The sequence below is a fragment of the Hyposmocoma kahamanoa genome, unplaced genomic scaffold (genome assembly GCF_003589595.1).
Source record: "Hyposmocoma kahamanoa isolate Upper Pololo Valley unplaced genomic scaffold, ASM358959v1 65, whole genome shotgun sequence".
Lineage (NCBI taxonomy): Eukaryota > Metazoa > Arthropoda > Insecta > Lepidoptera > Cosmopterigidae > Hyposmocoma > Hyposmocoma kahamanoa.
The window spans coordinates 3,644,995-3,671,742 of record NW_020653853.1 but is presented as its reverse complement, the minus strand read 5'-3'; the positions used below and the strand labels follow the sequence as shown (position 1 = coordinate 3,671,742).

The window sequence follows — 26,748 nt, the reverse complement described above, 5'->3', positions numbered from 1 at the left end:
TGGTCTGGCGCAGCAACTGCGCCCGTCACCTTGAGACATAAGTTGAAAAATAGAATGGAAAATAAAGTAAAATAAAATCCCATGTGCCTGTAATTCACCAGCGCCCTTATCCTACAAAACCGAAGCGCAACAATGCTCACATTACTGCTTGGTGGCAGAAATAGGTAAGGTGGCAGTACTTCCCTGGACGAAATCTTTCACAAGGAGCTCTACTGCTACTAAAAACTCCTTAATCAAATCTGAACCCTTTGGGCGGCACTGTAACTCTTATGGGTAGGCGTGTAGCATACTTAGAGATGGCAAAATTGTATAAAAATTTTATTGAACAAAAATAAACAAATATATAATTTGTGTTGTGCAAATAAATGAATTTTCTTTCTTCTTCTTTCAAATTTTTTTTAATAACGCACACACTCCACATAACACACTATGGAAACCCTGTGTCGCGGATGGACACAGACATAGACAACCACAAATTACACCCAAACTCACGAGAGAAATAAATGTAGACCATAGGTACAAATATTTCTCCCGGCCCGGGAATCGAACCCGGGACCTCCTCGTGGCAGTCCAGTACAGTACAGCAGTTAAACTTCATGCCAATCAGTAGGTAGGTTTGGACAAGAATTGTCACGTTGTAATTGTATTAATAAACCACAAATCGCACTTGACAACTAACATAGTATTATCTCAAAAATTGCGTTATATTATACTTAATCTCAAAATTGCATTATATTAATAATTTATCTCCAAAATTTCGCGACACTTGTATGTAATTCGTATACGATTTAATTTCAAAGTGACAGGACAACACTGTCGCTTTGAAATTAAATAGACAATATTAATAACTTAAAGCAATTTTGAAATTTTGAGATAATACTATGTTAGATGTCATGTAGATAGATTGATTAACAAGTATTTATACTGTATACAAAACGAAAGAAGACAAAATCAAGTAAAAAGGATTAAATCTGTATTTTGTTATTTTTATGTTTCGTTTTTTAGTGTAGTGACTTTTTGTGGTTTTTTGGTTGATTTTTTTTTAAGTTTTTTAACTGTCCTATTAAGAAGAGATATAATTTCACTTATATACCTAATTTGTTTCATGTAGGTTTTGTTTCAAGCACTAAATATGTATGTTACATGATGGCTAAAGAAAACATTTCTAAAGCTGCATAAATATGTGGAGAAACATTAAAACTTTAATAACCAACTTACGGCGTCACCTAAAGCAAAGTGTTAAAGAAAGCTCCCGCAGAAACTTAAGAACTTGCCCAAGCATTAAAGAAAGATCAAGTTCACTCAAGTTGAATCTAAGCGCTCCAAGTTGAAATGAAAATTCGTACTTTAACTTAGTAACTTCAGCTTAGCATTGAGATTTCAGATATATGTACTTAATTTAAGTTTTGGGTCTTATTTGACATTTTGCGAATACTTATTTCAGTTCGGTAAACCGATGGTGCGCAAGTGCTTCCGTCAAAGAATAAATTGTATAATATATATATTAAGTTCATTCAAAGGAGTGACGTCACAATCTGGACAAGGTACCTCAGGGCTAGCTAGAGTTTCTTTTAGAAAAATTGAGTTTTTTTTTTGTCTTCTTTAAAATGTTCTTTACAAACTAAGCTGTGTGGTCGGTGCTGTCCTCGGAAGAAAGAAGGACACAAGCAGAAAATTCAAAATTCGAGGATAAATGAGTTTAAAAATGTTCTATATTTTTCTAATAAAAATAACAGTTAAAAGATATCTTTGTATTAATAATTATAACAAACTAGTGGAGAAATTTCATAAAAAATAATTGAATGTCAGTTCAATACAAATTTGAGTTCAAATATTTTTCTGATAATTAAGTAATTTATTAAGTTAAATAATCGTAAGATTTGATTTTATATAGATACTTTCATTGTATTGTAATTAGCAATTAATTCTTAATTTTTCAAATTCTTAATTATTACTGCAAAGATCGAACACAAAGAAAAAATCTTTCGATTTGACAGGACTCGAACTTGCATTTGTGCCAAACCAGGGCCATCGCTCTACCAACTGAGCTAAAGATCGATTCAGCAGACGTTACGAATTTCTCAGTGCGTTTGTTACAGATCTTTGCTTTGGATTTTAACGGATTTTTTGTCGTAGCGCCATCTGTGAGAGGTCCATGAAAGTTTTTCCTTCACCCAGGTATCTTTACAGCTACCAAAAATTGACAAGAGATGTCACTTTATAAATCATCAAATTTAACTTTCGTGCAAAAACAAGAATATTTAAATAGATCGCTTTAAACGGTGACAACTCTGTGCAAAACCCAGGAGCGCGGGTGGTGATCCTCGGGGAAGATGATTGCTAGTTTGAACTACCTTACTACCAAAAACAGATCTTAAAAAGTGATAGATAAAATCACAAAAACTTAAAAGTTATTTTTGGTCAATTTATTATGTTTTGTAAAAAGTTATGGAACAATAGTTATTTGTTATTTTTAGCCTTGGGGCTGTAATGTTGTTGTTTAAAGCGAGCGCTTGTATTGAAACCTGAGCAAGCGAAGGAAGCTAAAATTGAACCATGATTAAAAAAAGGATTCCTGAGCGTAACGAGGGTTTCGCGTAACACACAACTTTTCACCTCTCTATAGCGAGGAAAATGGTAGATGAAAGAAAAACAGTTGGAGTATATACTGATGGAGTGTGGACGAAACGATTATTTTAGATTTGATGTAGCTGCTATGTGTGAGCAGTTTAGACAAGTTGGCGGATGCAACAGCGTCTTGGCCTTTCCCCTATCAAGGGAAGCCAAGATGCTATATAGATTGGTGGAGAGAGGCTTGAAGTTAAGGCAATTATAAGCTGCTTCAATTCTCTCTTTACTTTATAATATAAATATATGTATAGAGCGGCGTAGTCGCTTATTGTGACAAAGCTCTTTAAACAAAGAAAAAAAAAGAAAAAAAGAAAAGAAAACAGTTGAAATATAAAACAACAGTATTTTAATCATAAGAAAAAGTTTATCTTCGGATGCGTTCTCAATTTGCACCTCATCAGTTTTTATTCTTGCTTGTACTTATAATTTTGTGTGATTATTGAAATTATTTTAGTTCTACGACGAATTAAACTAATTTAATAAACATAATTTATCATTGTCAATTTAATGTCAACCGTAATAAGAATGAAATATATCAACGTATTTATATTACATAAATAGGCAATGTACGACAACTCGCGTAGTTGAACGTGTTAAGTGCGTAAGTACGTTAAGTGCACCACACTCCATCGTCAAGTTCCAATTTCAAAAACCTTTTCCACGCTAGCGTGCAAAAAATACTTTTGCGCGCAGATTTCTAAGGAGAAAGAAAGCATTTCCGAGCTAATGAGGTGAAAAAGTATTTTTTTATGATGACTATATTGCGAGGTTGTTGCCACCAATTGTTGGATATACAGTAAACTCAAAAGGCACAACTGTCATCAATAATTCGATTTTTACCATAAAAAGTGTATTTGACGTTTATTAAGTTAATAATGTCAAAAGACTTAGTAGGATACGGCACTGAGGTTTTATTATGCAGTGTAATTTTTTTTTTCAAAATTAAAAGAAAAATTTAAGGACTGCCCTGGGGGCTTACCATAACCTTTCCAAATACAATCTTATTCCATTGTAAGCTTAAAGTAAGCTTATTATAATAATATTACTCATATTCGTACCACGACGAACCTGTCAACCAAGTAATGTATTATTGCAAAAGTGATTCAAAGAACGAATGATTTCCCAATATTGTCTATTCCTTACTAAAATAGGAAAGAGAACGCTATGTGAACAATATAATGCCATCTCTTTCTTTTTTAATATTCCGAATCGTCTTACCGTAGTATAAATGTTTAAGTACTTGATGTTATTTACATTCATACAATTTTAACCGCCAAAAAAGTAAAGTATGTAATAATGAAATCTATTAAAATTTCGTTGTTTTCAGTTATTTTTCCGAATTTTCATGAAGAAAAATAAATAAAACAATATAGAGTTATAGATGGCTCTGTCATAGTTTTACGAAATAAACATTGCGTATGTTTATTTAACGAAAAATTATTTCCTATGTGCTATTAAATAAACAAAATATTGAAGAGATATATCTAAATAAACAAGTTCAACTTAACTTTTAATCCTTACAAATCAATATTAAGACAATAAAATTGAAAATAATATTGTTTCCATTGCATCCGTGTAACTATTTTACGATTGCTAAATTTGGCATAAGAGCAATATTACTTCAATGTTAAAGTCGCGTCATAGTACGAACTGATTGAATGAATAGTCACAAAGCTGCCAATAAGACATCAAAGTTTTAACATTGTAATAAGCTTACTTTAAGCGCGTCATAGTACGAAAAGTCATTGTAAGGCTAAAGTAATATTGTTTTAAGAGGTTGTGGTAGGCCCCCAGGTATGGCAGAAATACAAGTTCGAGACTCGAAAGAATTTTTTTTGTGTACGATCTTTGTAACTTTGACGATACTACAGAGATAACTAAGACCTATGTAATTGCTGAGGCTATTCCATATTCCTCGACACAGTTTTAAGATTTTTTTAAGTTTATTTACCACAGATACATTGTGTTAAAGAGTAAAGCAATTTTTTAATACGTAGTGTAATATTCGTTACAAAAAGACGAAAAGTCGAAGTCTGGTAAGTTTTAGTGCCACTCAGAGCTTTAAATCGCAAAGATCTGAGGGGCACTACCACCGCGCCCGCCACCTTGAGACTTAAGTTGACAAGTCCCATGTTCTTGTAATTTCACCACTGATGAAATTATATATATAATGTTCACATTACTGCTTGGTGGCAGAAAGAGGTAAGGTGGCAGTACATACCTGGACGAACTCTTTCACAAGGACCTCTACTGCTACTAAAATGTATGTGTAAAAGACTGTTAGTGTTAATAATTTGTAACCGACTTTACTAAAAACAAAAAGCTTCTAATTAAAACTCCTCATTCTTAAATTTTTGAAAGTTAACTGTATCTTTTTCGTATTTTTATAATCATATTTTTTCGCTAGAGTTTTGGTACCATACGATTACTAGTTGAAATGTGCTATGTCAGGGTAGTGTATTAGGACCTATTACCTTTTCTATAGATAACTTAAGGAAGATATTATATAGGTTGATTAATTTCTACAACAAATAGTGTCAGCACTGCAAGCGTTTGATGAAGCTATGCGGTATTCTAAGATACCTTCGCAATTGAACCGAGATCCTCTACGTGGAGCCATGCTGCGGAAAGATTGAAAACATACAGCATAAAAATATGAGAAAAGCAGATTACGTCAAAAACATTTCACGTGAATAAAGTTTAACCAATAGTATTTATACCTTTATATTCTTTGAACAGCCTTTAAACTTCTCTTTTGAAAATTGTCACTTGCAAATGTTGCCTTGTTCGCCAAGGGTGTGTTATGTTATTGAAATCAGATTAATTCGATTGGATTTATCACGATTATTGAGTTACCGTGGCTTACGCAAAACTATGTCGTACATTCAAAATTACGAATGTTATTGTCATTACCCGATAGCTAATTTTAAAATTATTTAAACAGAAAAGAATGGCATGTCTCGGGACGTAGGAAACCATGTGTTATGGAATGGAACAATATAAGAACACAGTTTTGAGGCCTTTTGATATATATTTTTTAGTTTTATGTGGATTAATTATTAATACAAAGATCGAACACTCAGAAAAAAATCTTTCGATCCGGCCGTATTCATACCGAACCGACGTCTTCTAGCATACCGTGTCAGACGCTATACCAACTAAGCCACGGAACCAACTAACGGACCTCATAAATTTTTCTATGTGCTTGTGTCGTATCTTTATATGTGGTTTTTTCAACGACTTTTTAGCCGTAGCGCCATCTATGAGAAATCTATGATATTTCGTCACCCAGTTAGATACCTTTACAGCTATCATCCCCGGCTAGAGATGTCGCTATTAATTGTATTTTAAACTTTTATTGAATTGATATTCAATTATTTTTTAAAATTACACCACTGGTTTGTTATAATTAATAAATAAATAACGCAAACACTCAACATAGCCCCCCGCACTGGGGAAACCCTGTGTCACGGGTGCCATGGCCACACACATAGACAACCACAAATTACACCTAAACTCATGAGATAAATAAATATAGTCCATAGAAATATTTCTCCCGGCCCGGGAATCGAACTTGGGACGTCTGCGTGGCAGTCCGGTAACCGTTCGGCCACGGATGCAGTTAATACAAAGATCGAACACTCAGAAAAAAATCCTTCGATGCGGTCGGATTCGAGCCGACGTCTTCTAGCATACCGTGACAGACGCTATACCAACTAAGCCACGGAACGAACCAGCGGACCTCACGAATTTTTCTATGTGCTTGCGTCGTATCTTTGTATTTGGTTTTTTCATTTTGTATTTGGTTGTTTTTATGTGGATTTTTCACCTTTGTGCCTGCGTGTCTTTTCGAATTTGATTGAAGACAGTGGTGCCACGTCGTAGCGTGGTGAAGCGCGTAAGTATTGCTCTATGAGTGTATACCCACCAGTTTTAAGAGAGCTCATCTCTAGAGCGTCAATACCACCGAGACGAGTTCACCAGTAGACGGTTTCAAAAAGGTGAAACGGAAAAATAAGTCGTCACCGCCCTGACTAGCCCTAATTGTCTATTGCGTCCAGCGGTACCGACGACGTGACACGGCTTCTATATTCCACAAAGTCTGCGGATATTATGGAACCGTATAAAACTTCAGCATAATGCGTTGGTCCCGTATGTTTCTTGTTGTATCAGGACGACGAAGTGTCGGAATGTAAACATTTCGACCGAAACTAGTTTTGGCAGTCGATGGAGTCCCGAGACAACTTAGCACTCAGTGCTTTGAATTTCGTCTGTATAAATCTAGAGTAATACTTCGCTATCTAAAAATAGCTTTGGGGGCTGGTTTTTTAATAGGTATTATGTCAAAATCAAAGTTAATTAATCTTTATTTCACAGGTAAGCAAATTACACTTGAAAGTGTCATTCTGATTAAACTCTACTACTCATTCGTAAGGCAGCAAGAAACTCTAGGTATTACTCTTTGTAAATATACATTTGAATACATTTATCATTACAATATTTCATTTAAACATCCTAATCGAGAATACCTGAAAGAGCTAAACGGGTTACTGCCACGGATTTTTGTCAACCAAGTACGTTGAAGTTATATAATAATCTTTATAACGCGGGAAATCTCCCACCTTACCGCTCCACGCATAGTGACCCCACCTGTGAAGGAAGAGAAAAACTCTTCCGTCGGCTCCCGTTGCGGCTCGCCACCAATGACGGGGTTGAGAAAAAACATGGCGCGAGCACACGTTTTACCAGCACGTTTTAGAGTATAATTGCAAAGTTGCAAGTCTAGTTGCAAATTGACACTGAACGTTTTTCCCCTACAAAGCCACGGAAACAAAAACTATGACGGAAACAAACACCCATGACACCTTTAGTATAAAGTTTTTGTTTCTCAATAGTTTTAAACCTCGTAAATGGGAAATTTTGAATCTCAATCGGAATCTTATTATAGAAGCGTATACATTGCCTCTTAAATGAATTTGAAACTTTATTACCTACTACTACTGGCGACTTGACACGTCTACCGAGTGTTGTGAACCATCTTCGACGTGTAGGTTTTCTCACTATGTTTGCATTATGGTAATATAGGGTTGCATCAGCCGGAAGACGTCCACGGCTGAATAAACTAGACAGTCGGACGTAACGTGCACCCATCGGTTACCCGCCGCCCTTACCAGGTTATCCGTCCATCTAGTAGAGGGCCGTCCCACTGAACGCCTTTCGGTTCGTGGTCTCCATTCGAGAAACTTTCTGCCCCAACGGCCGTAAGTTCTACGAGCAATGTGCCCTGCCACTTCAACTTGCTAATCTTTTGGGCTTTGTTTTTCTACGGATCTCCTCATTTCGGATTCGATCACGTAGCGAAATACCGAGCATTGCTTGCTCCATATGTAAGTGACCACGTCTCACGTCTGTTACTAGGTAGCATAAAAAAAAGAAGAAAAACCCTAGAATTACTCATTCGTTTTTCTCAGGAAAATCTGCGGTACGAACGAGGGAGCAGTAGAGTTTAATCGCTGTAACGATTTCAAATATAATTTGCTTATCTATGAAATAAAACTTATTTGAGTTTCAGTCTGTAACAATAGCTTTGTCCATTGTTGGATATCCTATGGCAGGCATTTTAATAATTACACAAAGTTCTGCAGATCCCGTTGAAAGCCATACAGCAAAAGAAATTTTCTTTTCAAAACTGTAATTTGTAAATATGTCACGAATTTTTTTAACCAAAAGATCGTTAAACTAAACTTTACGTTCTTGTTCATATCCACGATTCATATCTTTTTATCTATGTAGATATATACGTGTGTATATATAATACGTTTTAATCACTGATAATTTATGATAACAAAATTATGTTTAATGATTAGTTAGTTTTGGGCTTCAGTTATATTTTAATGTTTTCGTGATCAAATTGTCGATTTGTTATTATTGAAGATTTGAATTGAAATGGTTTTTATAAAATCGAACGTGTCATTTATTTTACTATTTGTGCTTTATATGTCATGGGATTTACGGGTAGGTATTGAATATTTATTATTTTCGAAACCAGATTTATCCCCTGGTTTCCTAACCTTAGAGGTAGAATGTGTTCTTCAAATTTAAATGGGACCAATAATGAGGTAGCCTCTTTTCGGAACCTCGTTATCGCGTAACAACACAAAAAATACAATCGAATTGAGATCCTCCTCTTTTTTTGAAGTCGGTTTTAAAAACGAAAAATTGTGTATTCCAAGTATAGTCGGTAGTGACAAATCGAGGTTGCGATCAATCTTTTATGTACTTTGTGGACATCAGGGGTTTGTACTATGGACGTGGGATGAGGAGGTCTCGGGTTGAATTCCCGGTAGGATCAATTGGGAAATGAACTTTTCTAAATATACCCATTTCAAAAAACAATGTATCACAAAATAATCCTCTACATAGCATGTGTGGGTATTATAATGAAATATGTACTGATTGTGATATCTTTAACTGCAGTGTCCCAGCATTTAAGAGGTCACTGCTAGCATTAATGTGCAGTGAATAGCATATTCTCATTCTCTCTATTTTTTATTTCTCACGATTTTTTTTTTTTATGATTGATTTAGTGTCTGTTTAAGTATATCTAAATGTTTTAAAATGAATGTTGAGCACAGTAATAATTGGGCACAGATATGCCTGTTGTATTAATTTTTAAGTGTTTTTATTTTCCTCACTTTCTGTATCTGATGTCTGTACATTGTGCCATAAATAAAAAATAAAATAAAATAAAAATAAAAATAAATCGGTTCTGGTATTTGTGTTATGGGTAGTGACCAGACCTATAGACCTAGTTTGAGACCGGGTAATTGGGATGGATGTCTGGCACATTATTATTATAATATATACTGGGTATATAAATACATCTTTGGGGGAGGTCTATGTTCAGCAGTGGACGTCTTCGGCTGAAATTCTGTTAGTAATGATGAGATGACACAATATAAAAAAAATTTAAGTTAATATTTATTTCTAATAATATTATTTTATTTTGTTTTTGTTCTTAATCTTCGTTTTAATTTTTTAATATTGTCATGTTAATGTATAACCTTAGATTGTAAGAGAGTACTTGTTAAACCTCGTTAACACGATAACTCTCGTTCAATACCATAGGAAATACTGAGGGGTTGAAAAATAGCGCTATATGGTCTCATCGCCTAACTAGCATAAGTTGAGCCTCTGCCTTAAATCTGACCCTAAACCTTAATTCAGAGAAATAAAATTAGAGATAAAAGTGTCTCTAATTTGATTTTTGGACAAAAGTCTCTCTAATTTTATTTCTCTGAATTAGGTTTGAAAAACGTTTAACTGCGACAATACATTTATATATCATTAAAAGAAAGTCTTTTTTGAATTTTCCAGATAAACAAAGCAATATTCGCGCCACTCCTGGTGTCAACCCTGTTCATTCTCCTGACGTCACTACTAGCGCACTGTGCCAGAAGACTGGTCCAGAAATCCATCAAGGAGTCTCTAGCGAGGACGTTGTTGGAGGAAGCCATCGCTGCCGCTGAGCTGTGTGGATGTTGCTTCGAACTTATCATTGGTACGGTTCTATTTTTTTTTATTATAGCTAGTGACAGGATGAATGATAATCCGTAACAATTGCAGTGCTATTTAGACTTTGAATTTGTAAATGTCTGAGTAGCAGTGCCGCTGTCTACGTAACACTGAGACGTAAGTTGACAAGTCCCATATACCCATTGACTTAGAAATAAATGGACGACGGGTCTAATACAAAAACCACGAAAAAAATGTCCCAAGTCAACCTATTTAAACGTAGTGACATGTAAAGGAATATGAAAAAGCTAAAACGTTGAATTTAAATTGTAATGTCATCGCAGTATCGCGCTGTCAGTCGAACAAATGAAGACTAAAGCGGAGTTTGACGCTCTGTATACGATTTTAACGCCTTACAAGTTCGGACACTTTTTAGCGCGGACCCGACGTCCATATAATTGTAAGTCAATGCATATACCTGTAATTTTACCAGCACTTTTCTACCCTCGTGATGAAAAAACGCGTATGTACGAGCTACCTCGACATACTTAGGAAAATATTATAATAATTGCAAAACTATATACGCTGACGTAGATTTTAACATAAAAAGCTATTACGTGTTTACTTTATTTAGAGTTCAATAAACGGAATCATTGAGTGCGGACACGTTTCATTACTAACATCCCGTTCCAATGATAAACTGATTGACTCTCCAGCGGTGGCGGAGTTCGCTTAGCAACGCGAAGAGTGTCGTGTAACGAGGTGTGATGCGGCAAGTTGCAGACACGGCACGTTTTCTTGGAATGAAAATATTATAATATTTTCCTAAGTATGTCGAGGTAGCTCGTACACACATGTATACTTTTTTCGTTCCGAAGGCATCAAGTCTGATTATTGTCTACAGTTGTGTCTTTTGAGCTTACTATATATCCAACAATTAGGTGGATGACCATATTTTTCCTGATCCCGAATATGTATAATAAGTATTTTAACCACCTCGCAGGTCTAATATTACTAACATCATAAACAATAACCTTTGTTCTGTTTTTTTTACAAAACTTAGTAAATTGACCAAAGTCAAATAATCATTTATTCCAAAGGTAAAGTTTTTACACCTGACTCCGTCATTTTTTAAGCTACTGCTTGTTCACTACGCTGACCTCCCTGAGAAGAACGAGCGAAAACTCTAGGGATTGCTGTTTTCAAATAAACTTAAATGCTATGGAATACTCTTTCCATACTTTTTTATCTAAAACTTACTCTTCAATTTTGTAATATGACTATTCAGTTAAAATACTTTTAATGTAAGTTTTAAACTTAGGAAATGATAATCTTAATATATTCTCCGGAAATTACCAAGACCGAAAATAAACTCAACTTATAGCAATGCTCACCTTACTGCTTGGCGGCAGAAATAGATAAGGTGGCAGTACTTCCCTGTACAAGCTCTTTCACAAGGACCTCTACTGTCACTAAAATGTTATGTATTGTAATTGACAATAACGATGAATTGTAATAATTTCTTTTCAAACCGAAACGCTTTAATATTATTATTATTGTGAATGACTTGGCTTAGAAAAATTTCCTCATTAAAACTTCTCATTCTTAAATTTTTTAAAGTGAACTATATCGTTTTCGTATTTTTCAATATTTTTCCACTAAAATTTTGGTACCATACGATTACTAGCTGAAACGTGCTACGTCAACCCTCAGTTACACGACTCGAAAGTTAGGCCGCCCAGTTACCACGTTTCACGTACATTAATAGCGAATCTGAATTTTATTTACTAGGCAACAATACTTAAATTCCTCTGAATAAAACAGATTCAGATTCATTTATTTCTCAAATATAACATTACAGTATAAATTGCACTACATGTCAAAGTATAAGAAATTGTATTGAGATCGTCAGACAAAAATGAAAATTATAAGAAAAATACACAATAATTAGAAGATTAACAATTCATTATATAATATTGTTGTCATTAAATTACATATCAAATATCATTCTCCATCAAGGATCGTCTTAAGTTGATAACAATAATACAAGAGTATGTTAATGCGGTAAAAATTAGAATAAAAACAGAAAATACTCAATTCGTTACAATTTTAAGTCCATAAATTCATTTACAGAGTGTAAAGGATTTTTCAAGAAAAGGTCTTTCAGCCGGCGCCTAAATGTTTCGTCAGACGGTTCAAGTTTGAGAGTAGCGGGTAAACGCTCATAAGTAAGTAGGCCCGATGACACTTGGGTTTTTCTCTGCGCCATGCGTCGGGAGACTGTTCTCAAATGACCTGTACGGCGACCACAACTGCGCGGTCGCCATTCGATCGCCGCGCCGACCAAAGACCAGCCTGACTCGCCCGCGCGCCCGGGATGCTCATTTAAGTTAAAACGTAAAAGCTAAATAATTAGAGCGTACTTTGCCATGACAGTTAGACGCACGCGGTTTCCGCACGGCGGAAATTCGTGTCGAAATGCGCCATGGGTACGTCATAAGTTAAGAAATCCCATGTCCCTATAATTTCACCCGCTCTCTTAGGGAATCATCACATTTATAGTCAAAGAATCAAAGGCTTAAGCCGATCAGAAAAACCTTTTTTTCTATGCAATAAAAGCGAAAAATACCATCCGTGTTTAAATTATTTCAAGGAAAATACAGCAGGCAAATATTTACTAAAAGTTGCCAAACTGCTGTGCAGTTTGTTGGGTACATGTGTACTCGTTCTCAACTATACTATGTATTTTATAACATTAAGTATTAATAGTACTTACTAAATAAAATATAAAAATTACTTTAAGAGATACGCCTTTACCCTACATTTTAGTGCATATTAACTTAATTCTGTGTCATTCCTTATTTTTGGAACTAAATAACGTGTACATCTTTTTCCATAATAGTTATATGCTTTAAACTGCTAGCTTACCCTGCCTTACTCTTTTTGTCATGTACCTATTCTTAAGCCTAACTTTATAACCAACACTATAGTAATTTTCCAACACTATCAAATATCTGCTCTCAATTTCTATTGGTATTTCCTTCCAGTGACTAAATAAGTCATTGTATTCTGTGCCATTGCATTTTTGTTCTTATTACACTGACATAAAGATTTTTCTGACCGGCGTTGCCATGTTGATAGGTGTGGTGACTACCTTAACCTTCAAAACACAATAATGCTCACTTTACTATTGGGCGGCAGAAACAGGTAAGAAGACAGTACTTCCCTAGACGAATTCTTTCGCAAGGAGTTCTACTGCTTCTAAATAAAGATCTACTAAAGCATTTTGCCATCGTAATTCAGTCAACAGTTGGACATGAAACTTCAGAAAGGGAGAATACGCCATAATTGCCACGCAGTTAGGTTGAAGTCGCAGTAGGCCGGAGTAATTTATTACATACGGAGACGACGAAATGGGGTCTATGTCTGCAGTGGATTATTATGAGTAATGTGGTGGATTCTATAACGCCAGTGAAACTTTTGTGGTTAGATTAAATATTGCGGATCCATGAAGATCTTTTGTTCTCTGTGTTCTCTGTATAAACGTCATATGACGTTTGAAATCATTAAATAAATATTGTAAATGATAATAATAATAATATAACAATAATCAACATTCTATTGGATGTTAGAATGTTTCACTATCATGATATTAAATTCTTTTTTGTGAAATTACTCTACTATCGAGTTCTTAGGTTTTCGCGATTGTTATACATAGGAATGAAACTATTTTTCCGGATTTAAATCGCCTATATTTGTTTTTTCAAATAATTACTCTACTAGTTTATTATAATTATTAAATAATCGCAGTACAGAGTACTAAAAAAACCGATCTCAAAAGTACGTAGAATAACATGTATTTGCCAAGTTTTATTGAAATATCTCCTAGTTTGCCACTATACAGGAAATGGCACAGGAGATAATAAAAATCGGTTCTCACTACTCAAAGTATATTGAGAGAGAAAAACGCCTTGAATTGGAGAATAGCAAAACCAACCATTAAAATAATTGCTCCTTAAGCAAAATTTAGGCAATGTTTATAAAAATGAATGTTCATGCCTGATCAGCCACCTTTAGATGTGGATGATTTTCTTCAAAATGAAATGGGACCTCTGTGGAGGTACCCTCTTTCCAACAAAAAAGAATCATGAAAATCGGTTCACAAATATCGGAGCTATCGCGTAACATACGTACAAAAAAAACATATAGTCAAATTGAGAACCTCCTTTTTCGAAGTCGGTTAACAAAAGTCTGCGCTTAGGAAAACTTCACTTCGATCCCGCTGGATTCGAACCACTTTAAATCGCAAAGATCTGGCACTTACTACAGCGCACGTTCACCCTGAAACATAAATTGACCTATCCCATGTGCCTGTAATCTCACCAGTACCTTCACCCTTCTAAACTGAAACGCAGTAATGCTTTTGTTACTGCTGGACAACAGAAATAGGTAAGAAAGACTGTACTATCCTAGACGAACTCATTTACAAGGAGCTCTACAGCTACTAAAACTCTACTACTCCTTTGGCGAGAGGTACGATGGTGGAAACGAGACGATGTCACCAGTTCTAAAAGTTCCTCAAAGCACTCCCCATTATAAAGATAATGGGGATACACACTCAGAGAGCCAACGTGTCATCTCATCGTAGGTGGTGGACCTGTTGGCACGCTTATGCCAGCAGTTCCACCGCCATAGTGAAGATTTGCTAGTGCATTTTAGAATAACGGCTTAGCGGTGGCCACCGTTATTTGTACAATGCACAACGGGAAGTGAATGTGCCAACAGTACCTATCTGGAAAATAGGGAGAGTACTGTACGTGCACCCGCGGCATGTTATAAAAAAAAAAAAGTGCTCTGACCATTGACTTACAAATAAATGGACGACGGGTCTAATACAAAAAAAATGTCCCAAGTCAACCTATTTAAACGTAGTGACATGTAAAGGAATATGAAAAATCTAAAACGTTGAATTTAAATTGTAAAGTCATCGCAGTACTGTTTAATTTTGCTTGCTTCGCTGTCAGTCGAACAAACGAAGACTAAAGCGTGAATGACGCTCTGTATACGATTTTAACGCCCTATAAGTTCGGACACTTTTTAGCGCGGACCCGACGTCCATATAATTGTAAGTCAATGGCTCTGTCGAACTTTTCGAACTGGTGCCATTGTTTCCTTTCCACCATCGCACCTCCCGCCAAAGGAGTAGAGTCCATCCACTCACATTATATGTCTGACATTGTAAGACCACGCGGGCATCTCGTTCGTTTCTTCCTTGAACCTACAAGATGTACAATAATCTTTCTCCTGAAGTATTTTCTTTGCGCTATGACGTGAGGTTCTCCAACAAATGTGTTTACAGGGCTCTCAAAGGCTGGCAACGAATAGGCAGCTCTTCTGATGTTGCAAACGTCCATGAAAAAATATATATAAGTAGTGGAGTAACTTCACAAAAAATAAATGACTGTCTAATATTAATAGCAAAACAATTTCATGATATACAATAAAATCAAAAGTAATAAGTACCAAGATCTCAGCTCCGACTACCTATTTACAGCCTTTAGAGTCGAAACCCTTGGCCCGTGGGGTCCCGGTGCCCTTCATATATTCATTAGTAGACTGTCTGGGAAACTCAGCTACCTTCCCCAAGGCATTAGCATAGCCATACAAAGGGGGAATGCTGCCAGCATCTTGGGCACCTTGCCGCGGGGACCCAATTCTGTTCATATAATTTAATACTAGTTTTACTTAGTAGTATGTAAGCTTTTATTGTACCTTGCCTGTATATCATGAAAATAAAATAGTTTATTGCCTAATAGTATAAATAAAATCAAAGCCACAATAACAAGCCACAATAATTGCATGTCCACAATTAACTGCATTGTGAGAATTACCAATTAATAATTTGTGGCTTCTTGGACGAACGGCGTATTATAGTCAGGAATATTTGTCGTTATCAGCAGAAGCCTAAATTATATTCTGGTCAGATCAACCATTGAGCACATAGGCGCAATGGCTTCGAAAACCAGGGACATGCATTAAACTTGAAATGCATGCAATGTAGCTTCTTAACAAACCAATGATTGTACTAAAAATTCTGCACGTGTATTAAATTTTGTTTTAAATAATCAACTACAAAAACAAGTCTTATCTTTTTTTTGTAAATGGAATGTTTGCTCTGAAAAATTGCAAACCTTGCTTTCTGATATTAATATCATTTACTGCTAAGAGTATCTACTTAGTCTCCCTTTCTCCTCTAGGTGTAATAAAATGATCATATGAGCATACGTCAAAAATGCTTCTATCATATGAAAGTATGTACATCATCGGTTAAACTCTCTCTCTCGGAAAACCTCGGAAACCTCGTAACCTTCATTAATGTGAACTATTGAGTAGGCGCAAAAAAGAGAATTACCAAAAATTATTATACAACAATCTATGATTATACATTATACCTTTATTTTATAACTAAAGGAAGGCGTGCAGATTATTTGATAAGTTTTGATTGCCCGATATTGTGCTTGAAAAGTAAAAAAGGGATTTCGTCCATAAACAAATTTGGCCGCCGATATGACAAATTTATAACTCTCTCTCGTTAGTAAAATATTTAAACATTTCTCCTGAAAAGTTGTAAGTTTGCAGATATGGCCTTATTACACCTAGAGTTCGATTACATATGGAAGACTGTCAATTTATTATAAAAAACCGACCTCAAAAGTTCGTGGAATCACATCTATTTGTCAAGTTTTATTGAAAGCGGTTACGGGAAAGTGCGCGAAACTGGATTCATCCCCTAGTTAGCCACCCTTAGAGGTGGAATATTTTCTTCAAATTGAAATGGAACCAATACTGAGGTACACTCTTTCCAAAAAAAAAGAACCATCAAAATCGCGTAACACACATACACATAAAAAAACATAATTGACAACCTTCTCCTTTTTTTGAAGTCGGTTAAAACTTAAGTAATGCAATGTACGCGTGTTTTCAGTTGCTGAGAACTTCGGCGTAGGGACGTACGCCATATTCCTCTTCGCGTTGTCAATCTGGTGGTCTATGAACTGGGGCGACGCCACTGCCTGCCCATATACGCATCTTGAGGAGGTTATTGAAGGTACTTTTATTTACTTCTCTGGCTCAGTGAAACTAGGAAAAGAAGCACTCTAGGTTATTCTGCACCGTTGTTTTTCACGCAGTCAAAGACAGATATATAAATAAAGCCGGATTTACATTTGTCTAACGTGCCGTGTCGTGACGCGTCAGAACGGCACAAGCCGTCACGTCAGATTGTGACACAGTAATATAAATGTAATCATATTAAATATATGAAACCGATACTTTCTGACGCGTCACGACAGGACACTACGAGAGTGGTTTGATAAGTCAGTATTTATGTGGTCTGTGGATAAGTCAATGACTTTGAGAAGAACAAGAAGAAAAAAAAATCAATTTTTAAATTATGCTTTTTTTTCTACGTAATCTCCTTTTAACTCTATACACCTTGCCCAGTGATGTCCCAACTTCTTCAACCCAAAAACAAAAATAAACATCTGTTTCAACTATCACATCCTCATTTGATGCAAATCGGTAAAAAAATCAGATAAAAATCTAGTGAATACGTATACGAATAAGAGTAGCAATAGTTCGACAAGTTATGATGCAGTTTGATCAAGTTCTGGCAGATGAGAAACGGAATACTCGAAATTAAGTTATCAAAAAGTATATTCGCTCCATCTTCAAAAAATATGACCTCACCTCACATGTCATATCCTTTTTTTTCTATTTTTTTTCGAGGTAATTTAAAAAAAGTGATGTCAGTTGCTTAGCAAGGAGTTCTAAATTCAGAAATAAAAATAAATTCCGAAAAAAGTTTTTATTTAAACTTGTACAATACACGAACAAGTTTATGACATAGGTACAATGGTAATGACAAAGAAAGAGGCTCGTCTAAGTTTGCGAGTATCACAGACATATATTATCTAGATATATGTCTATGGCGGGTATGGTCCAGAGCAGTAGTCGGCAACCTGCGGCTCGCAAGTTGCATGCAGCTCTTTCGATGTGAAGTTGCGGCTCTTTAGTTCCATACGCAAATATTGAAATCAAAGTAAAGTAAGAAGCCAACAAATGAAAATCTAGAGTCGTGTTTGAAACTTAAAACAACTAGTTATCAGCCAAATTTATCCAAACTTTCAAAACGCAACCAAAGCCAATGCTCCCATTGATTTACTTCTCAATTCTGTAGTTATATTATTTGATTTTTTAAATTTTCTGCTTAAATACTTTAATTTGTTGTGAAAAAAATACCATGTGTGAATAGATATTATTTCTTATTTTCAAGTTTTTTTTTATTTTAAATCAAAATCATATACCGTTATATAAGCAAGTACTATAACATAGGCAAGACAAATTTTAGTGGCTCTTTATAAACTGTGAAATTTTATAAATTATAATTTTTGGCTCTCCCAACTCAAAAGGTTGTCGACCTCTGGTCTAGAGTGTTATTTTGTGTGGAGGTGTAGAGTATATGTACTGCCTCAGTAAAAAGGGCTTGATTCAGCATTATGCTGCAGTTCAGTCGAACTACGACGCTGATGATTCTGCCAGGTTTTAAGGTGAGCGGATAAAAAAAGTCAGAATAGAGAATTAATACGGTATCCAAATGTAAGGTATGTAGTTATAGTACGAATTGTATAAGTGAATAAGCAATTATACACCTATGCTATAAAATGTGGACCAGGGAATTGGAAAGAAAAGAAAAAGGTAAAAGGTGTATGTATGTGACTAAGGACTTGTGTGGTTGTATAATTGTAGATGAATAGGTCTTTTGTTTAGAGGTGTGTGAGTGTTTGTGTGATTTATGTTATTGTAGTTAGTTATTTATGGCAGGGAAATTATTTGCAGGCAGGTAGTGTAAAGGAGATCAAAGGCTTATCTTACTTTATCCTATTGTCTGAAAGATATAAAAACCTTTCACTTTTCTAGAAGATGTGAACTGCTAGGTAGTTTTAAATCCTTCCAGGAAAAATTGATTGATTTCAATGATTTTTTTGGAAGGTCGTAATATTATGTAGGGTGGAGTATTTTGCTAGCTATGACTTGGTGGTATATTTACAGGAAAGGGCGACGTTCGTAAGGCACTTCTTAAGACATGGGCAGAACTGACCGGTGGTCTCCTAATCTTCAAATACGTACAGATGTACTGGGCGCTTGAGATCTCCGACACACATAAGGACAAGGCTTTTGAGGACTGCCGAGCTGATTTACAGGTATGCTTTAGATCCTTTAAGAGTCGTTACACGCGGCGACTTTTAGGGCCTATACACACAGCGTATTTTATACGCGCAGACGACGCGCTAATGACGTGCGTTATTTTTTTTAATTTTTTTTATAAAATATAAGTGCGCATTTGACCTCCATCTCACCTGATGGAAAGTGACGATGAAGTCGACGATGGAGCAGCGTGCTCCTCATGCAGGCAGGAAATTCCACTCCATAGCCGTTCGACATACAAATGTGGAAGCGTAACGCTTCATCATCCTTGGAATATCTACAATACAGGGGTGGAATCCAAGCCAACGTCTAGTCCCCCGATGATGGAAAGGGGAAGGCGGAATTAAATCGTGTAATTCCATCGCACACTCTCCGTGATATATCCTGTAAAATACCGATAGCAGGCAACTTTAGGGCGATGTTCAAGGCTCTTCAGCTTCGCCTCCACTAATTCTGAGTCTCCTATAACGTCACCTACAGCGTTAACGCGATTCAAACCAGATCCAGTCGTAGCCAGTAAACCTATGCACACGTTCACAAATTCGTATACGCCTTACGCGCGTTTCACGTGCGTTTGTGAAACGGGCACTTAATATACTCTACTACTCAATAGTATCTCCATGGCGTCAGTCGAGACAACACTGCCTACGCTAGCTTTATTAGTGATATTAAAAAGAAAAAAATGTAAACATAGCCACTCCTCTGCTTCTTTCCTTAGTCTTGCAAAACGCGTCGAACGCGCTTTTGAACCTTCTTCTCGAAACACGCGTTGTCTGCGCGTATAAAATACGCCGTGTGCATAGGCTCTTAGCAGTGTAGCAAACGCGTGACTGCATTGATGCAGTCGCTTATGTTGAATCAGTATGTACGAAGAATCTGTATAGGTTTATACACATTGTTTTGTTTTGTTAATTGTAAATTTAAAAGTGAAATTAATAAACATTGACTTACAATTATATGGACATCGGGTCCGCGCTAAAAAGTGTCCGAACTTATAGGGCGTTAAAATCGTATACAGAGCGTCATTCACGCTTTAGTCTTCGCTTGTTCGACTGACAGCGAAGCAAGCAAAATTAGACAGTACTGCGATGACATTACAATTTAAATTCAACGTTTAAGCTTTTTTATATTCCTTTACATGTCACTACGTTTAAATAGGTTGACTTGGGACATTTTTTTCGTAGTTTTGTATTAGACCCGTCGTCCATTTATTTGTAAGTCAATGTTAATAAATCATTAAATTAATAAATTACTTAAGTAATTAATTTAAAACGTATATCGCTTTTGCATCGCTGCTAAATGTAACCGTGTGTAATCGCTCTTATGGTTTGAGCATGATTAACGTCCAATAGAGTGAATTTGCTTGACATGGCCCACTGGACTCCAAGTAAGTGCTTTGGCTTGATCATTTAATTTTATAAAAAATGAATTGAAACATTGGTTACTTATTGCAATTCCTACTGATGCTAAAATGACAAATGACAATCACAATGCATGTATCCTTACGACTTTCGTGTTCTGTGTGTGTTACCGACCGTTTTTGTTTTTGGGTGTTCACTAACAATTGATTTTGGCATATCCTGATGCACCCAAGAACAAATCAAAGGTACCAAACTTTATGGTTTGATGAAATGGTGCTAGATCATGGTCCTTTCCAGACAAGGCTGCATTTCTTTAGATGCAAGCACTAGAGTCCGTCAGGGTACATGCAAAGCTTTAGCGTACCAGATAAATATATAAATCTGTCCTTTTGAAAAGTTGTTAGTAGAAATAAGTACTTGGTTATTATTCTGTATCTTCAACATTGTAAAACTCTTTCTCGTTTCATACTTATAACTGTGAGATTCCCATTTTTTTTAAATTCCAACCTTTAGACCTTCATAATTTCCAGGTCCCGGTACTTTACGGTGCCGTGATCGAAGGCATCGCCACGTGCCTATGCCGTTTGGCGTCCAAGGCTCTCGGCGACCTGAACCCTCGCTTCGCCACTGCCATTGATGCCTTCATTGGTACTTCCCTCGTTGTTGCTGGTATGTTTAATTGTTCCATGTAAAATAAAAGACTTAGCTTATAAGCGTCCTTAGGCGTATCACGCGATGTACATCTCACGATAGGGAAATTAATTTTTGGAATATAAGCGGGAAATATTTCAAGGCTGTCTCATATTTTGTACATTTAGTGTTATGTCACTGATTCGGGATTCTTATATTAGCTCGATAATTTTTTCGAAACTCGCATGATACGACTGAGATCAAGGTTCAGCTTTACGCATACTATATAAATTACATTTGGTTTGAGTGAGATCTTCTGTTATCCCCCTACTGCTGTACACATCTGCATATTGTTACAAACATTATTGAGTCAAAAAGTCATTCTAATTACATTCTAGGTACTTGTGACTAATACAAAATTACTGTAATTGACTGTATTCCTTCGCTTCTTTCGTTTAATTTTGAATTCTCACTGTTACCATTTGAAGGCATCAGACATCTGCATCACCATTCTTATCAACAAGATTCTCAAATTAGGTTATGGACAAATGAAACGAGTAAACATTGCTGATAGCTCAATCGTGACATAAAATACTATGCGAGCACCATTCATGGGGCACAAGAGACGTATTTATTTGTCACGATTTAGCCAAATTGCGCCTGCGTCATCCAAGTCGCGTATTTCCTCTAGATTGGTGACTAGGCTTACATTACTGTGTTTTCACACGGGTTCACTGTTGCAGGGGTCCTCGCTAGGCATACGGTATTCGTGTATCGTTATGAGGACACTAACGCTAGCACGGACCTAAGCGTCTCCATCTTTTGCAAAGTGCATTTAGGAAAAGGTACATCGAAGTAATTACAATGTCCACTAACCTTTTTCATATTCATCGGCTCTTAATACGCATGGTTGGATGATCATTAGCAAAAGGTGAAGTTGTTTTCAAACTAAAAGGCAGGTCCATCTGGTAAGTGGCTGCTGCTGCCTAAGGAAGTTTCTTAACATCGCAAGTGCGTTCCTGGTCCGGATTCTTTCGTTTTTTGTTCTGTACAGGCATACCATTTTGTACATTATCGATTTCATTACATCCATTCTTAGCATCGTCAGACACATTGCTTAGATGTTTTATATAGAACTAAATTAGTATTTGTTGCATATTATCAACAACGCTTTGGATTTGTACTATTTCGTTTTTATTTAGGAAAACTACGGAGCTTAGTAAAATGGTTCATATATACACATACCGGCACATTTTGGGAATAATATAGAGTAGTGTAGCAATATAAAATAGTAAAATTGATATTGAAATATATAAGAGTTACACATAATGTAGAATTAAGTCAACACATGTATTTTGACATCGACTTTTTCGATCGACAATAGCGATTGAAAAAATCTAAATTAAACATAATGTATCTTTTTACATTTTTGTAACAAAGCAGAAATAGCTAAACATTAAAAAATTGTATCAGTTTAACATTCATTAAGTCAAACATTAATAATATAAAAACTATTTCAACTAAAGTTTACGAAATTTACAGAAATGCAAAATTATTCTCGAACCCGCTCGATATTGATTAAAACAATAGATTAAAAAATTTTGCTGTCACATTTTTTTAATTAAACAACAATATTTTTTTAGTTTTTAATTAGTCTAGGATTATTTTCTTTATTTAAATAAAAAAATATTCAACCAGACTTTCTAAAAAACACTATATGATTTCGGAAATTTACCAATGTTCCACTAAGTGTGCCAGGCTGTGTATATTATAATTAATTTTCCTATAAGTAATGGTGCCTTCAAAATGAAGAAGAGCAACCAAAATAATATAAGTGGTTCAGTTTGTTTCGAAACGGCTTACGATTAATGCCTTCAAAGTAAATTTCGTCACTCTTGTGCCTGTAACACAGAAAATTCCGTAGCTGGAAACAGCTGTTTAATTTACCTCATTCATTATAATTATCTACTTCTTTTGCAGCTTTTGAATACTCTGGTGGCTACTTCAATCCAGTCCTTGCCACGTCCCTGAAAGCTGGCTGCGAAGGTCACACGTTGTTGGAACACGCTGTTGTCTACTGGATTGGTGCCTGCGCAGGTTCCGCACTTTCCGTCTATGCTTATAAACTGCCAGCTATCCAGAAACTTGTTAGAGGAACCAGTGAGGTTAACGGCGATAGTATTTGGGCAGACAAGGAGGACTAAGAAAGGAATGACAGAACTGACTTCAAAATTTTGAGGATATATTAAAAACAGGCAAATAATAAAAAAAAATGTAGTCTATTCAACCCCAAATGGCTTTATTTGATTCCGCAGAACAGCGAAAGTGTTGAATCTATCACTTTGGCAGAAATGTATAGTAAAGTTGAGGATATACTGATTACTGTTTGGTGTGAAAACATGAGTCCTAAAAATTTTCACTATAGATAAAAACTTAAAAATAATAACGCATAGAATGATAGTTTCATATCAAACGAACTGTCACAAGTGAGGCAAAAATCAAATTCATGTAGGCTGGTTTTAGTAGTAGGTTAATTTTCGGTTTTAGTGAATATTTATATAAAAATACAAGTTGAAACACGTTACTTCCTTGTGGAATGTGATGTTAGTATCTATTTTATGTTTGTCTGACGTATTTTTACACTCATTTACCGCACATTTCGTCATTTTTAGCTAAAATTCTTGATCTGTTCGCGGTGCAAATTGACCTTGAGCACTGAAGGCCCGCCCGCGCGTGTAGGCCCTTTTGGCGCGCTTCAATTTGCCTCACTTAGCGTGTGCGGACTAGGTTTCTATGCGTTATTATTCTTAGGATAAAAAGACAAACTTACCTCGGAATTTTACAAGAAAACTGCTGTATACAATAGGTACTCTACATATAATGATTATTTTTATATCAACTGAACTAAATAGAACACATGTAGCATACTATATACATTTTTGAAATGACTTTAATTTCATTTGTAAAAAAATAAATTCTGAAATAAGCTCAATGTCCCTGCAGCTCGATCCAAGCGAAATGAACCGTATTAGTACGGGAAAGAATTGAATTCGAGCTGAGCATCGACTCTTAAGCATAACAAGCTAGTAACTAATTTCGTTCGTAGAATCTTTAAGCCTCTCTCCTGAAAAGTTGTCATTTTGCAGATATGGCATTATGACATCAAATGTGCTTGAAGTAAGGGCTAATAAATTACTTACATAGTATATAAAACCTTTTTGCGGTTTGTCGTCTTTATTTTGAAGTCAGGTACGTACAACATTAAATTACGTCTCAGATTGTTATTTGTTAATTTTTTTTAAGAAATTGTCTGAAAGTATGGCCTAAAGTTTTACAGTGAAAGAAAGTACAATTTGAAAGTTGTATATTTTTATATGAGTGATCTAATGCTAGTCAAATTGGTAAAGGCATAATGTAATGCCGCACTGCTTTACCATGAGATTTTTATATGGATTTTCTATACCCTTGTTAATGATGTCTTCCCAAAAATATAATAAGTGCTACGTGCTCCCGTTGTAAATAAATTAATTTATGTTTTTATTTCTAATGTAGTTTTATTTATTGTATGCTCTATGTACATAAAGCTGTTCAGCACTGGTCTTCTTATAAGGTGATTGTTTAGGCGTGGTTATAATAAGACGTAGCAGTGCGATGTGCGTGCACGCTCGCTACACGGCACGCTATGTATTCGCATAATGTCGCGCTGCACTTGAATTGCCCAGTGAGGCAATTATTCATGAGATTCCGCGGCGGTGACTCGATGGAAACTGCGCGCCAAAGCCCTGGCAGCTCGATCAGTGAGTGATCGAGCTGCCAGGGCTCAGTCTACTGATCCGTGGCGCTGTAAACGCAGTGTATTTGCCAGTCGTTATATATAAAGGTTTTTCGGGGTTTTACCAGCCGATCTATGTAACTAGTTATCAGTGATGTCTTTGACAATAATAATCAATACGGTCGCTATAATCACGATCTGAGTTATCGTAATGATAATCTCATTTCGATCCGGTCTTGTCTCATAGTTAGGAATTATAATAAATTCTTGTATAGTAAATAGAATATCTGAACGACATTTATGAACGAGTTGAATAAAAATACAGTTCATTATTTATGACCTCAATTTATTGTTTACACACACCTTTCAAGGAGTAGGAGCAAGCATGGCCATTGAAGTCAGTTTTGCAAGCACACTGCCTGCAACAGCGTTGCCTACATAGGCTTGAGCTGCAGCCGCGGTGCTCCCGGCAACAATACCCGTGGAGCTAAAGCCTAATACTGGGGCCACAACGCTCAGGCCAACGCCACCAGTCACGATGACAATGCCCCCTAACGATCCGACTATAACAGCGGATAATAACCCCATCTGGAAAGTGAATTGATTTTGGTTAATATCTTTGAATCCTTGCTTTTTTAACAGCAGATTATTCGGTATATATCGACGCCGGAAAGCGATCTTGTCGTATCTCGAAAAATAGGACTACATCGGCGCCGAAAAACTATTTAAAAAAATTATTTCTCTTTAATTTGAATTAGTAGAAAGTCAATTTTACTACGCTTACACTTAAGTGATAGGTATATTATTATGATAGTATGTTACACACACATAGCTTAACAGGTACTATACTACAGTGTTCAAGATCATAAACTATGGATTGACTTAAATTTAAATTTCTTAGATGTAAATGCCGTGAGAAATATTCTCTTGATTCACTTTACACCATTTTAAAAATCGTCCTTAATTTTGTTTTGTTTTCGTTGATTTCCTTAATCTTAGCGATGAGTAGTAACAAATAAGAGTTAAGATTTGTTAATTTTTATTCATCATTCAATAATATTATCCAAGTCGAAAGTATTTTCTAATAATAAAATCCCACGGTTAAAGATTCATTGGAAATTATTAAAAAAGCTTACTGGCAAAATGAACCATACTGTAAATGGCGAATTTGTGGTGCAGAAAACACTACATAAAAAAATAAATATCTTTTTTAGTGCACAGACATGGCCAGTGTCATTTTTGTAAGGACGATCGTCGCCATTGTCAGTTTTGCTGTGGTTTTTCCAATAGATATCTTACTCTTACGTTTGATAGGCACTTATGTATTAATTAAACATTTTGGTCTAACCTTGTAAGTGTAATCGAACAACAAACGGACAGAAAATAACGGATTCACTAGCGAATAAGCAAACAAATCGTTAACACTTCACTTCTATTCTACGACTGCGAAATAACCAAACTAATCAATACGAAGCGAGTTGCATTGTTTTATACTCATGTCCTTAAAACCGGAATTGCAGCATTGATTGACTCATGGACTGTGCATGGGGGAATCCCCACCCAATGACTAAA

The 26,748-nt window shown here is 35.8% G+C and overlaps 1 protein-coding gene across 2 annotated transcripts in view; it reads left to right on the top strand.

Annotated features, from left to right (window-relative positions):
- Positions 1-23,930, top strand: part of LOC113231275 (aquaporin-11) — a 32,552-nt gene extending 8,622 nt beyond the window's left edge. The window contains exons 3-8 of one of the 2 annotated variants that reach the window (XM_026465513.1): positions 10,009-10,192; positions 17,132-17,254; positions 19,258-19,409; positions 21,305-21,443; positions 22,148-22,249; positions 23,385-23,930. In XM_026465513.1, the coding sequence (XP_026321298.1) occupies positions 10,009-10,192; positions 17,132-17,254; positions 19,258-19,409; positions 21,305-21,443; positions 22,148-22,249; positions 23,385-23,608 (924 nt within the window). In that variant the 3' untranslated portion in view covers positions 23,609-23,930. The remainder of the gene's footprint in view (positions 1-10,008; positions 10,193-17,131; positions 17,255-19,257; positions 19,410-21,304; positions 21,444-22,147; positions 22,250-23,384) is intronic. The other variant, XM_026465515.1, reaches the window with a different exon arrangement.
- Positions 23,931-26,748: the final 2,818 nt, after the last annotated feature.